This window comes from Apus apus, chromosome 26, assembly GCF_020740795.1.
Source record: "Apus apus isolate bApuApu2 chromosome 26, bApuApu2.pri.cur, whole genome shotgun sequence".
Taxonomy (NCBI): Eukaryota; Metazoa; Chordata; class Aves; order Apodiformes; family Apodidae; genus Apus; species Apus apus.
The window spans coordinates 1778219-1792724 of record NC_067307.1 but is presented as its reverse complement, the minus strand read 5'-3'; the positions used below and the strand labels follow the sequence as shown (position 1 = coordinate 1792724).

The following is a 14506-nucleotide window of genomic DNA, read 5'->3' as shown; positions in this document are numbered from 1 at the left end:
GTGCTCTTGGTGAGACCCTCCCGGCAGCGCTTGTCGCCAGCACAAGGGTGAGGGGTTGGAGAGAAGGCAGAGGAGGCCACAGAGATGATCCCAGGGCTGGGGCAGCTTTGGAGACAGGCTGGGAGACTTGGGGTGTTCAGCCTGGAGAGGAGAAGGCTCCAGGGAGACCTTAGAGCAGCTTCCAGTGCCTGAAGGGGCTCCAGGAAAGCTGGGGAGGGGCTTGGGACAAGGGCAGGGAGGGATGGGATGAGGGGGATGGATGAAAACTGGGAGAGGGAGATGGAGGTTGGAGATGAGGAGGGAATTGTTGGCTGTGAGGGTGGTGAGAGCCTGGCCCAGGTTGCCCAGGGAAGCTGTGGCTGCCCCATCCCTGGCAGTGTTGAAGGGCAGGTTGGATGGGGCTTGGAGCAGCCTGGGCTGGTGGGAGGTGTCCCTGCCCATGCAGAGGGTGGGATCTGGATGATCCTTAAGGTCCCTTCCCACCCAAACCTTCCTATGATTCTAAGTTTGCAAGTGACACCAAGTTGGGCAGGAGTGTTCATAGAATCATGGAACTATTCAGGCTGGAAAAGCCCCTTGGGATCGCCCAGTCCAACCATCATCCCTGCTCTACAAAGTTCTCCCCTCAACCATCTCCACACCCAGGGATGGTGACTCCACCACCTCCCTGGGCAGCCTGTCCCAGTCTCTGACCACTCTTGCTGTGAAGAAGTTTTTCCTGATGTCCAGTCTGACCCTGCCCTGGTGCAGCTTGAAGCCCTTCCCTCTTGTTCTGTCCCTACTCACCCGTGAGAAGGGACCAGCACCAACCTCTCTGCAATCACCTTCCAGGGGGTTGTAGAGACTCTTCATCTGCCTGAGGGTAAAGATGGCTTTGGAGAAGGACCTGGACAGTCTGGATCTGTGGCCAATTGCACGAGGTTCAACAAGGCTCAGTGTCAGGGTCACAACAACCCCGGGCAGCGTTACAGATGTGGGGAAGAGTGTCTGAAAAGCTGCCGAGCAGGAAAGGACCTGGGGTCAATAACCAGCTGGGACCAGGTGGCCAAAAAGGCCACCAAGCAGCCTGGCTTGTATCAGCCCTGGTGAGGCTGGACCTCGCATCCTGGAGTCAGTTTTGGGTCAGAAAAAGAGCTTCCTGCTGAGGGGAACCACGGGAACAGGCATTCCTCAAAATAGGGCAGTTTTACCCCCCCAAAAAAGAGCCCACCTGAAGCTTTTCCCCATTTGCAGCCCCCTCAGGCAGCACTGAGGAGACAGCAAAGCCACCTCCCTCCCTTGGAAGAGGCATTTGGAAAACAAAACCCACCCCAGAACTGCAAGATTTGTTCTCTTTAGTTCCTCAAAACTGTTCTTGCCTCTCCGAGCTGGCAGCTCGGGGGTCACAGGAGATAAAAAGGTGAAAAACTGCAGGAAAAGAAAAAAAAAAAAAAGGCAAAATAGGGTTTTATTCCTCCCCCTTTCCCCTAAGGCAGGATCCAAATCACTTGCTCTGACCCAGGTTCCCTGGTGGGGGCTGCAGAGGAATAAAACATCCCCCAGATCTGCTCCAAAACCTCAGCCAATCATCAACGCTTGGAAATCTATTAAATAAATAAAAAAGGGGTGGGGTTTTTTGTTGTTTGGTTGGGTTTGTTGTTTTTTTTTGGACTCTTAAAAGGCAATTCCCGAATCGCCAGCAAAGCTCGGTGCCACCTTCTGTCGGCCACGCTGCACTGCACAGCCCTGGAAATTTGGGGCTGGAAAAGCAGGATTGCATCACCCAGCCTGGCTCCAAACCTTGCTTTTCCCTTTGGGAAAAAAAAAAAACAACACACCAACAAACCCTGAACCACGAAAGCCCCCAAATCCTTCAACCCACACCCCCTTCCAACCAGCCCAAGGGCACCGGGAGGTTTCACACTCGCCCCCTCCCTCCCCTCTTGTCATGGCAGAATAGATTTTATTTATGGAATTTTTACAAATAACTTTACAATTCCCGTGACATAAGTTAATGTCCTTGGTTTCAACACGTTACCTCTTACAACACCTGAGTTGTTGGAATACTGAGATGGAACTTGAGCTTCGAACTGGACAAGGGGAAGGGAAACAGGGATGAAAATAATAATAATAATAGTAATAATAATAATCCATAACCAGCTCGATTTGGGTCTTTCCCTCCTCATCCTCCCTTCCCTGATGGCAGGGACCAGCCTGCCTGAGTTGGGGACAAACTTCAGTGGAGGGAGGGTCCCTCTCTGCCCGGGGGTCTTGTTTCTCTGAGGGGTTTCACCCCAAATTTCACTCGCCAAGATCCAGGCTTCAACTTGAAATGAGAAGACAACGGATTCACAACCAGACTGGGGATCCGTACCGGCTCCGAGGAAGCCAAACCTCAAGCCTTGCCACGTTTCCAGCTCTTGGGAATCTCCCAGGCACAGTCTTCAAGTGTCTCACCATCCCCGAGGGGACAGACAAGGAGATTTCCTTCCTTTCTCCTCCCAACATGGAGGCTTTTCCATCTGTCTGCGCTGCTGAACTGCTCCTGCCAAGCAGCGCTGGGCCCTGGCAGTGCCACGGCTGCCCTCCTTCCCTCCTGGAAGGCTGCCAGCCCCACGGTGTTCTCCAAATTCCTCCTTGAGAGAGCAGAATGTGCCCTCTCTGCTCTCTCAAGGAGGAATCTGGAGAACACCGTGCAGGCTGGCATCCTTCCACTCAGAGGACTCAGTTTTTCCACACCGAGTCGGTCAAGGAAAAGGCTGCAGGTCTCTCCGGCGTGGAAGGAAAACAAAACAAAAATCAGAGGAGCTTTCAACCCCTCTCCTCCTGACTACTGAAAAAAAAACAACCCAGCAGCATCCCAAAGGAAGGGTGTAATGACCAGGAGGTGCTGGGGGAGCCCCAGCCAGGAGAGACCATGCTGCTTTGGAGGTGGCAGCAGAGGGAAGAGTGAGTTCTGATGGCCAGGAGACACTGCCTGGGATGGAGCTGAGCCTGCTTCTCCTTGAAGGCACCACCAGCAAGGCCCCTGTGGCACCTCTGGGTGGTCCTGAGAAGACTCCCTGCTCCTCTACCTGCTGATATTGAACCTTGGGGGTGCAGGACAAAGCCAAACAGCTTCCTGGGTGCCAAGGGGACAACGGCAAAGCCACCGAGAGCAGAGGAGCCAATCCCGAAGGATTCTCCCATCTCAACAGGGAGACTCAAGGAGCCTAAAGAGGAACACCATCATCCAGCTGGTAGTGAAGGCAAACTAGGAACTAACAGGAGGTACCAAACGGAGTTACTGGGTGGTACAGAGCTGAGGTGGCAAGAGAGCTGTCACCCCACCACACACACACACAAACACACGAAGGAAGACACTTGGTGACAAGCCACCCCCAGCACAGCCACCAGAAGCTCTTCACAAAGCCATCAGCACCATCCTTCCCCCATAGCCACCAGGGTAAGCTGCCTCCAGCAGCTCCATGGCCACCACCTCACCCTTCATGGGTGCAGGGGAAGGTCTGGGGGGGGGCAACATTATCAATATGATAATAACTCCATTCACCTAGTGAATCTGCGGGGGGAGCCAGCCCAGAAGCAGAGCTGCAAGTGCCTGGAACACCCTTGGGCTACTCCCTAAGGCTGGAAACACACAACCTGAAGAGGTTTCACAGTCTATTTTGTTGGGTTTTGTTAAAAAAATACCAACATTTTCACCCCCCCACCTCCCCCACCACCCCCTCTCAGCAGCTTTAAAAGCTGGTGTCTGTTCCCAGGCGTTGGTGTGAGCTTGGTCACAGTGTAGGGACTGATCCTCTGCCCTCGTGGAAGGAAAAGGGCTTTTCCCCCCCCCTCCAAAACAGAGCAGGGAACTTGGGGGGGGGGGAAGGGCATCCTGCCAGCCTTGTCCCAGCTGCTGCCCCTTGGTCCCACCCCTGGCAGGGTGAGGTTTGGTGTCCTCTGCTCCCAGCGCTGAGCCCCCAAAAAATGTGCTTTGAAAGGAACCCTCTTCACCCTGCTCTTCTCAGGGCGTCTGCCAAGGCAGGAGGGGAGCAAAACCAGACGTGGTTCCAGAGACAGGTTTCTGAAGACAAGCAAGGATGATGCTCAGATGAGCCCTGCTGGGGCCTCCTCTTCCTCAGCAGCTCTCTGTGCTTGGGGAGCTCAGCTCCGAGGCCTGGCTGGCAGGTAACTCTTGTGAGGAAGGTCTGTCTCGGTCGGTGTGTTCCCAAATGCAGGGCACCACCTCCCCAGGCAGGAGAGAAACACCAGCTCCTTCCTGGTGGGTCCCTGCTCCCCTCCTTTGGGATGGTACTTCCCATCCTTCCGTGCATCCATTCCCAGGGAGGTGAGCAGGTGGAGGCAGCTGGCATCCAGTGCTAGCCCTGCACCCCCCAGACCCCATCCTGCACCCCCCAAAAAAAGGGGTCAGGAGAGCATCGTGTCCCATCACACCCCTCCGAGCACAAGCAGAGGAGCAACACTCGAGGAGCTCCTGTCTCCCAAATCCATCCTTCCCAGGAGATGGGAGGAGAGGAGGGATAGGACACTGGGAAGAGATCCTCGGGTCAGTTCGGTCCCTAAAGCAGAGGGGGTGAATGTCCCCTCAGCCTTGAAACCACAACAAGATCGAGTCTGTGGGACAGCTTGAAAAGCCAAAGCCTCTGAGGTGTGGTGGCCACACAGGTACCGTCGGATGCTCGCAGCAGGAAAAGGAAAAACAAAGAAATACCCCTTCCCACCCTCCCCCCCCCAAAAAAAAAACCCACAAAAAAAAACAAACAAAGGAAAATCTGGAAGAGAGAGGTGTGAGTCGGGCTGGTCCTACCCGATCTGGATCTGCCCAGAGTACATGGTGAGCAGCACCATGATGGTGAAGCCCGTCAGCAGCCCCGCGTTCTGGATGGCGAAGGTGATGAGGGCACTGCCCGTCTGCTCGTCCTCCCGGCTCACCTCGTTCATCTCGGGGAACTGCAGGGGAGAGGAGAGGAGAGTCATGGCAGGGAGCAGCAGCAGGAGCAGCTCCCTCCTTCCCTGCTGCTTCCCACCATCCCAGGAGTCACAGGGTGGTGGGGGTGGGAAGGACCTCTGGAGATCATCCAGTCCAACCTCCCTGCTAGAGCAGGGTCACCTAGAGTAGATCCCACAGGAACACAGCCAGGAGGGGCTGGAATGTCTCCAGGGATGGAGACTCCACAGCCTCCCTGGGCAGCCTGTCCCAGGGCTCTGTCACCCTCAGAGTCAAGAAGGATTTTCTCCTCTTCAGGTCAAAGCTCCTGTGCTCCAGTTTGTGCCCATGGCCCCTTGTCCTGGCCCTGGACACCCCTGAGCAGAGTCTGGTCCCCCCTCCTGCCACCCCCTGGAGATACTGATCAGCACTGAGGAGATCCCCCCTCAGGCTCCTCTTCTGCAGCTGAGCAGCCCCAGCTCTCCCAGCCTTTCCTCCCAGGCAGATGCTCCATCCCCTCAGCATCTCAGTGCCCTGTGCTGGCCTCTCCAGTAGCTCCTTGTCCTTCAGGAACTGGGGAGCCCAGAACTGCTCACAGAGCTCCAGATGAGGCCTCAGGAGAACCTCCCTGACCTGCTGGCCACACTCTTCTCTATGCACCCAGGATGGCACTGGCCCTTTGGCTGCCAGGGCACATATTCACCCCCTGTCCTAGGGCTCCCAGCCAGCTCTCCAGGAGGTGAAGCAAATCAGAGACCAACTCTGGCCACTACGAACAGCGCTGGCCAGGAGGACAGAGCAAACATCCCGAGGGCAAGCCAGAGCAATTCCAAGCCAGGAAAAACAACCAACCAACCCACCCACCCCCACTGGCAAGGTCCCAACCACACGCCCAGCAGCACCTCGGGCTCCTCACCATGTCAGCCAGAGCTATGTAGAGGAACATCCCTCCAGCCAGAGCGAAGATCCAGTTGGCAGAGAAGTGGCTGCCGGCCACGATGCCGAAGGCCAAGCCCACGTAGCAGCAGCAGGCAGAGATGAAGTTGAAGAAGAGAGCCTGGCGGATGGTCATCCCAGCATTCAGCAGGATGACAAAGTCCCCTGTGGGAGAAGAGAGGATGAGGAGGGAGGCCAGCAGGCACGGGGAGAGCTTGGGCAAGGAGAGGTCAAGCGTGGGCTCCCCGTCCCCGCTGGCGCCCGGCGCCGACCGCAGCATCAACTGGGACATTCCAACCCAAACCTCTGCCTGCCTTCCCCCCTCCCAAACCCAACGAGCTGCTGCTTTGGTTTTTGTTTTTTTTTTTTTTCTTCAGATGTCTCCATCTAAATTTAAATCTCAGACATCATATTACCTCGTTATTTTTAGAGCAGCAATTACTCAGTGGAGTTTACAGCCCTGCCTTCCCCCTCCATCCTTACTCTGGCTTATTCCACCCCACGCGTGCCTGAAGAAGCAGGAGCAGGAACCTGGCAGGATTAGCCTTAAAGAGGGGCAGCTTTCCCCAAGGACTCACTTACCCAGCTCATGTGGGAACTCCTCACAGAGGATGGCCACAGAGGTGCTGATCCCTTGGAAGACAGAGACAGTGAAGGAGGCCCCGATGGCCAACCCGTCGATGAAGTTGTGGAGCCCATCACTCAGGGTGATCATCCAGGCCAGGGTGCCAATGTCAGAGTACCTCACCTCCTTCAGCCAGTAACAGGCACTCTGGGAGGCCTGCAGGTCCTGCCACAAAAGAGGTCAGCATCCAGCCTGGCTGGGGGGGGTCACCAGTCTTTCCAGCACCCAGGGGAACCCACCCCTCCACACATGAAATCCACCCAAGTCATGACCCAAGAAGTCTGTCTTTCCACCACCCATGGGGGATTTTTGTCAAGGAGGGCTTCAAAAGTCTTGTTCATTGAGAAGGTGGAACTCCCACAGGCTGAGGGAGTTGGGGATGTTCAGCCTGAAGAAGAGAAGACTCTGGGGGGACCTTGTAGTGACCTTCCAGCACTGGAAAGGGGCCTGCAATAAGACTGGGGAAGAGCTTCTCACAAGAGCATGTAACAATAGGACAAGGGGTGATGGTTTTAAGCTAGGAAAGGGTAGATTTAGCTTGGACATTCTTGAATACGTGGGAGGTGGGAGGTGGTGGAGACCCCATCCCTGGAGACATTCAGGGTCAGGCTTGAGTAACCTGGTCTAGCTGGAGATGTCCCAGCTTACTGTAGAGGAGCTGGACCAGATGACCTTTATTGGCCCTTTCCAACCCGAGACACAATTCTATGATTGTTCCACACACCCACCACGGAAGGAGGCACTAACCTGGACAGAGAGGGAGCCCACCACAACCTTCTCAACCCCAGAGGGGGTCTTGCACTCCAGCTCGTTGGTGATGTGGGGGATCATGTGGTCCAGGTCCCCGTTCTGCAGCTTCTCCGTGACCCCCTCCTCCTGGTCCTTCTTGGATGGCAGAGCCTCAGGGCCATAGTGGCTGTGCCCATGGTGGTGCTGTGGGGATAGGGGGGACCCACAGGTGTCAGCCACCCCTGCCATCTCTACCCTTCCCCACCCCAGCAGCCCCTGCTCAGCCTCACCTGGTCCTTCTGCTTCAGGAGCATCTTCAAGACCTTCTCTGTGAAGAAGAAGAGGTAGAAACCCCCGAACACCACGGCCGACTTGGAAACGTAATAATCCTCTTGAGGGTTGAACCCAAAGGCCTGCAGGCAAACAGGGACAAGTGACAGGAGTGAGGAGCAGTCCCTGGAAAAGTCCTTCACCCTGGCAGCTCCGGGGCAGTGCTGCCTCTTCCTGACCTCTCCAAACAGTGGCAGCTTTGGGAGCAAGCTCAGAAAAAGTCCTTTTAATCTCCCTCTCTCCCCCAGCCAAGCTGGCTGTGCCCCAAGGTCTTGGCTCCACCACCCTGCAGGGATGTGACAAGCAGGCTGAGAAAGGCTCTGCAAAATTACAACCTGCCTGCTGGGCTAGAGGAGCAACAAACCAGCTTTTCTCTGCTTGAAGCAGAGTGTGATATCCCTGGAGTGATTCCCTTCCAAAGAGGGGTGAAACACCAGCTCCAGCCATGGTCCCAAGGGGCTTCCAGCCTCCCTACCTCCCTCTGGGCTCCCCTTCTCCAGCCAGCCCAGAGAAACTGGGAATACTGGCTCCAGGTCTGGGCTCCCCAGTCCAAGAGGGACAAGGAACTGCTGGAGAGAGTCCAGGGGAGGGCAACAAGGATGGTTGGGGAGCATCTCCATGATGAGGAAAGGCTGGGAGAGCTGGGACTGTTCAGCCTGGAGAGGAGAAGGCTGAGGGGAGAACTTATCAATGCCTGGAAGTATCTCAGGGTGTGTGCAGGAGGATGGAGCCAGACTCTGCTCAGTGCTGCCCAGGGACAGGACGAGGGGCAACGGGCACAGGCTGGAACATGGGAAGTGCCACTGCAAGATGGGGAGAAACTTCTGGTCTCTGAAGGTGACAGAGCCCTGGGACAGGCTGCCCAGGGGGGCTGTGGAGTCCCCTTCTCTGGAGAGACATTCCAGACCCACCTGGATGTGTTCCTGTGGGATCTGCTCTAGGGGATCCCTCTTTGGGGGGGTGGGGAAGTTGGACTGGATGATGCCTAGAGGGTCCCTTCCAGCTCTGACCATCCTGTGAAACAGCCCCCGAGAGAGGAGAGAGAGAGAGAGAGAGAAGGACAGACCCAGTGGTCCTCACCCTACCTCGGGAATGAGCTGGAAGAGGGCGTTGGAGTAGAGAGTTCCAATCGCCAGAGCTATGAAGTAGAGGAGCAGCCTCTTGTAAAAGGTCTTCTTCATGAAGGGCACCACGCTGGCTCCCACCAGCGAGCAGAGGGAGATGACGGTCACGCAGAGGAAACCGTAACCCCAGACTGGTGTGCCAAACCCACCCCAGGGGGGAGAGGGGATCAACCAGGAGGGGAGGGGGGGAACGGGGAGGGCAGGTATCCACGCCGAAAGGAAAGAGAGAAAGGAGGGAGGGAGAGAAGAGGACATTCATTAGTGATTGTTTGTTCATCAAGAGGAGGGAGGGGCAAAAAACCTGGTGCTGAGTGGCTCTGGAGACAGCAAATTTGGGAAGGGCTGGAGGGAAACCCCACTGTGGAGCTCCCACCAAACAGCCAAGGAGAGGATGCCTCCCTTGGAACGCTTGGAGCTGAGTTTTGGCAGCTTGGCTGTGTTGGAGCCAGCACCCTCAGCTCTGCCCCAACATGGGAAGGACATTGGGTGGTCATCCCAGTGCCACAGAGCAGCCAGGTCCCCCCGAGCACCTCGTACGCTCCATCCTCGCCCTGCAGCCCTAGAGGGATGAGTTTGATCCCTGTGAATCCCACTGGGAAAGCTCCAACTGAGGGCGAGGGTGGTGGGTACACGAGGCATTTCAGTTCCTGGCAGATCAGGAAACAAGGTTTGTACGTTCAGCAGATGAAAAACACAACCAGGCACAGTTCTGGAGTTGAAAAGGAACCTGGAAATAACATCCCACCACAAATTTGCTGGGGGTAAAGCCCAGCACAGGGAGCTGTGCTGACAGGGAATTAAGGAGATGTGCTTGGATCCAGCTTGTCTCCTCCCCAGGAGGAGGAGAAGGGCCCCATGGGGGGCCAAGGAGGCAGGTGTGTGTTTCCAAGGTGTCCAATCTGAGAGCACGTGGGTGTGTTTGTTCAACTCCGGAACTGTGCAATTACAACACAATTAATTTGCCATCTATCTGTCAGTCCCATCAGAGCACCAGGAAAACCTCACGTAAGCTTAAATCCTTCTGGGAACATCAGTCTTGTAAACCAGAGGTGAGGGGGGGGGGGGGGGGGGGGAAGAAAAAAAACCAGGCAATTAAAATATTTGTAAAAGCTGGCTGGCTGGGGAGGAGGCTGGTGCTTCTCTGGGCTGTTCTCTCCTTTTACATCCTGATTTTATCTCCAGCTTGTGGGTCTTTCCCTCTGGCTCACGTCAAGAGTGAGAAGCCTCCAAGCCCAAAGCAGAGCTGAGCACAACCCTCCGAGGGGGGAAATTCTCTTGAGAGGCATCCTGAGAGCAAAACAGCTTCTCCCAGCACCTTCCTGGAGCTCGGAGCTGCCCAGCAGCCTTGCACGCTTCCAAGGGCAGGTTGGATGGGGCTTGGAGCAGCCTGGGCTGGTGGGAGGTGTCCCTGCCCATGCAGGGGGTTGGATCTGAATTATCTTGAAGGTCCCTTCCAACCCAAACCAGTCTGTGATGATGATGATTCTACGAAGGACACGGCAGGGCTGGTTGGATGAGGTTTTGTGCAACCTGGTCTGGTGGGAGGTGTCCCTGCTCATAGCAGGGAGGTTGGAACCTGATGTTCTTCAAGGTCCCTTCCAAACCAAACAATTCCATGATTCCATGACTGGAGGGGACAGCAGGAGTGGGAGTGGAACATCTCCCTGATGAGGAAAGGCTGAGGGAGCTGGGTCTCTTGAGCTTGGAGAAGAGGAGACTGAGGGGCGACCTCATCCGTGTCCACAAACACGTTCAGGGCAGTGTCAGGAGGACAGAGCCAGGCTCTGTTCAGTGATGCCCAGTGACAGGACAAGGGGCAGTGGGTGCAAACTGGAGCCCAGGAGGTTCCACGTGAATATCAGGAAGAACTTCTTCCCTGTGAGGGTGCCAGAGCCCTGGGCCAGGCTGCCCAGAGAGCCTGTGGAGCCTCCTTCCCTGGAGACATTCCAACCCTCCTGGATCCTGTGGGACGTGCTCTGGGTGCCCCTGCTCTGGCAGGGGGGGTTGGGCTGGGTGATCTTTCCAGGTCCCTTCCAACCCTTGGGATTCTGGGCATGCTGTGACTGGAGGCCACACTCAGCCTCCCCCCACGACCCCCACACTCCCGAGTATTTCCTGGTGCTCAGAGGGGCAAGAAAACCCCCGCGGAGCCCCCCACCTCTGCCCCCAACTTTGAGACAAGCCCCTCAAGCTTCAGGCGACGGAAGGACCGGTTGGATTTGGCAGGTTGGCAGAGAAGGTGCCTGGGAGAGAGCTGCCCTTGGGGGACGGGAGAGAGGCAAGGACTTGGCTACTGCACCTCTGGGATGAGCTGGAAGAGCGCGTTAGAGAGCAACGTGCCGATGGAGAGGGCGATGAAAAACGTGAGGACCCGGCTGAAAAAGGTCTTCTCGGCACACGGGACGATGAAGACTCCGAGCAGGGAAGCCACGTTAATCATGGACACACTGAGAAAACCAAAGCCCCACACTGTGGAACGAGAAGAAACGGGGTGGGGGGTTGGGGGGGGTGGGGGCAGACATTACCGAGGCTCTCCTGGGGGAGGGGGGTGGGGAGGGGAGGGAGATTTCCCCCCCAAATCCTGGGTGGGAGAAAAACTGGTGGAGGGGGAAAAAAAAACGGTTGGAGGGGGGAATAAAAAAAAGGCCTCGTTGCACTGGAGGGTCTCTCCCGTTGCTCCAGGTGCTTCCAGTGTGGCACAAACTGGGTTTTTCATGGCAGGGCAGGTGGACGTGAAGCCACGGGGTTACTTGGAAGAGGTTTTCCCAAGGCAGCCCTGGCCTGAAAGTGTGGGGACAGGCAGTGCTGTGCTCAGGGCAGCTGAGCCAAAACCTTGGGCATCAACAGGAGGGGGATGCAGGGAAGCTCCTTTAGCATCTGCTGCTGACTGGAGGCCAGCAGGTCCCTAAAAGGGCCACGTCACCCAATTCCACCCATCATCCAGTGATCCCAGAGAGCTGGGCTGCAGGCACAGCTCCCCAAACCACGCTGGGAGCCCAGGGCACCAACCACACCGAGGAAAACCCCAAGTTGCCTCCTCTCTGCCAAACTCTGCCCGTGCCTTGCAGCTGGGAACAGGAATCAACCTCTCCCACAGCTCCTGGGGTGCCTCACACACCCCCAGCTCCGTGCCCAGGGCTGGGCAATGCTCATGGCCCCCCCCAGTTCCCCACTTACCTTCAGCTGAGCTGGGTCTGGTCTCTTCTGTCTGCTCATTTTCCTCGTTTTCCAGGTTCTCGGAGGCACACGCCCGGGATTCCAGCTGCTGCAGGATGGTGGGGCAGAACTCCTGGAACTCCCTGTGCCCCACGGCAGAGCCCTCGCTCAGGTTGTGGATGGCAAAAAGCTCGGAGGAGCTGAAGCACTGGGGGAAGGAAGAGACAGGGGTGTGCCTTGATCCTCTGGGGGGGAGCTGCAGAGAGGGCTTGGGGGTGGGCAGAGGGTCTGGGGGTCTGCAGAGAGGGTCTGGGGGACTTCAGAGAAGGTCTGGGTGTGCAGAGAGGGTCTGGGGGTCTGCAGAGAGAGTTTGGGGGTGTGCAGAGAGAGTTTGGGGATGTGCAGAGAGAGTTTGGGGGTAGGCAGAGAGGGTTTGGGGGTGGGCAGAGAGGGTTTGGGGGTGGGCAGAGAGGGTTTGGGGTTCTGCAGAGGGGGCTTGGGGGTCTGCAGAGGGGGCTTGGGGGTCTGCAGAGATGGTTTAGGTGGGCAGAGAGGGTCTGGGGGTAGGAAGAGAGACTTTGGGTGGGCAGAGAGACTCTGGGGGACTGCAGAGAGGGTCTGGGGGACTGCAGAGAGGGTTTGGGGATGGGCAGAGAGGGTTTGGGGATGGGCAGAGGGTCTGGAGGTCTGCAGAGAGACTTTGGGTGGGCAGAGAGACTTCGGGGGACTGCAGAGAGGGTTTGGGTGGGCAGAGAGGGTTTGGGGTTGGGCAGAGAGGGTCTGGGGGACTTCAGAGAAGGTCTGGGTGTGCAGAGAGGGTCTGGGGGTCTGCAGAGAGAGTTTGGGGGTGGGCAGAGAGAGTTGGGGTGGGCAGAGAGAGTTTGGGGGTGGGCAGAGATGGTTTAGGTGGGCAGAGAGGGTCTGGGGGTAGGAAGAGAGACTTTGGGTGGGCAGAGAGACTCTGGGGGACTGCAGAGAGGGTTTGGGTGGGCAGAGAGGGTCTGGGTGTGGGCAGAGCCCCATCCTTACCCGGGAGAGGTTCACCCGCTGCTGTGGAGGCTGGGAGAGGTTGGAGTGTCCCACTCCCACATCCAGACGGTTCAGCAGGGCCTTCAGCTGCTTCAGGCTGAGGGTCTGGCTCTCTCCATACCTCTGGAGCAGATCCTGCAGGAAGGAGCCCGCGGAGAGCGCCGGTCCCACCGCGGCATCCCTGCCTGCCCAGACCCACGGGCAGGGCAGGAGACAGAGCAGGAGGAGCAGGGAGCAGCCCCGGGAGCCTGTGCTGGGAATCATGGTGTCTCTGGAAGAGAAGCCACGTGCTGCTGTTGGCTTTCACATCTCCAACCTCCCGCCCCACCGGATCCGTCGGGAGACGCCAAATTCCTGCCCCTGGGAGCTCCAGGCTCTGTGTGTGTGTGTGGAGGGGGGAACACACCCCCCAGTGCTGAGCCCACCCAGATCCCATGGTGGGACTCCATGTCTTTTCCCAAGGATATCAAGACCCCAATCCCTCCTGTCCTCCCTTTCCCAAGCCCCCTGCTCACCACAGTGATGTGCAGAGGAGCTGGGGTGGGGGGGGGAGGGTGCTGCTGGGACACAGCTCCCCTGGGAGGGCTTTCCAGCTTCTGGGATCCCTGGGGAAGAGCAGCCAAGGGTTGGACAGCAGGCAAGAGCTGCCAGATCCAGCCCCTTGCCACCTCAGGTCTCCCTGGTGCCAGCAGGGCTGGGACACACTCCCCTCAGGGACCTCTGCCCCCCCACGCCAGGGTTTGGAGGACACAGCAGCCCAGGGGCCAGAGGTGGCCTTCTCCTGAGGTTATAATTTAACTATGATAATTACAACTAACCGGGTCCCTCCCAGCCACAACTGTAGATGCTTTTTATGGTGTTTACCCAGGATCAATCCTTGCCCTCTCGGCTCCTTTCATACAGTCAATAAAAGTGGGGTGGGAGAGAGTCCCGGGGAGCCGGGGTTCACCCAACAGTTTGGGTGCCAAGGAATGGGTTTGGAAAGAGGGTGGGAAGTCAGGCACGACCCACACGTCCATCCCAGAGGCTGGAACAGGGCCTGGGATCTTCCTGGAAAAGCCTCACTAAAAGGTGGGCTGCAGATGTGGGTTCAGGAGGACGAGCAGAAGATCATTCCCCACCCGTGTGCCCAGCAGGAATCCCACTCCCAGCCCAGCTCCAGCAAACCCTGCCTCGGGGTTTCCCCTTCCCAGGGGGAAGTGGTTTGCAGCCCCAGGATGGTCCCTGCCACCCCTGGGATGGTTCCTGCCACCCCTGGGATGGTTCCTGCCACCCCTGGGATGATCCCTGCACCCCTGGGATGGTTCCTGCCACCCCTGGGATGGCTCCTGCAGCCCCAGGATGGTTCCTGCCACCCCTGGGATGGCTCCTGCAGCCCCAGGATGGTCCCTGCCACCCCTGGGATGGTCCCTGCAACCCCTGGGATGGTCCCTGCACCCCTGGGATGGTTCCTGCCACCCCTGGGATGGCTCCTGCAGCCCCAGGATGGTCCCTGCCACCCCTGGGATGGTTCCTGCCACCCCTGGGATGGTTCCTGCACCCCTGGGATGGTCCCTGCAGCCCCTGGGATGATCCCTGCACCCTTGGGATGGTTCCTGCAGCCCCTGGGATGGTTCCTGCCACCCCTGGGATGGTCCCTGCAACCCCAGGATGGTTCCTGCACCC

The 14506-nt window shown here is 57.6% G+C and overlaps 1 protein-coding gene across 2 annotated transcripts; it reads right to left on the bottom strand.

Annotated features, from left to right (window-relative positions):
* Positions 1 to 4718: 4718 nt before the first annotated feature.
* Positions 4719 to 13292, bottom strand: SLC39A14 (solute carrier family 39 member 14). 2 transcript variants are annotated; one of them, XM_051640912.1, is made up of 8 exons: positions 12842 to 13292; positions 11834 to 12020; positions 8618 to 8787; positions 7493 to 7615; positions 7221 to 7406; positions 6431 to 6638; positions 5829 to 6013; positions 4719 to 4935 (listed from the first exon to the last, which is right to left on the bottom strand). In XM_051640912.1, exons 1-8 carry the CDS (start codon positions 13103 to 13105, stop codon positions 4789 to 4791), a joined length of 1470 nt encoding a protein of 489 aa, XP_051496872.1. In that variant the 5' UTR covers positions 13106 to 13292; the 3' UTR covers positions 4719 to 4788. The 2 variants fall into 2 exon arrangements, with proteins under 2 accessions (XP_051496872.1, XP_051496871.1); XM_051640911.1 differs by lacking the exon at positions 8618 to 8787 and adding an exon at positions 10956 to 11125 and having other exon boundaries at positions 12842 to 13290.
* Positions 13293 to 14506: the final 1214 nt, after the last annotated feature.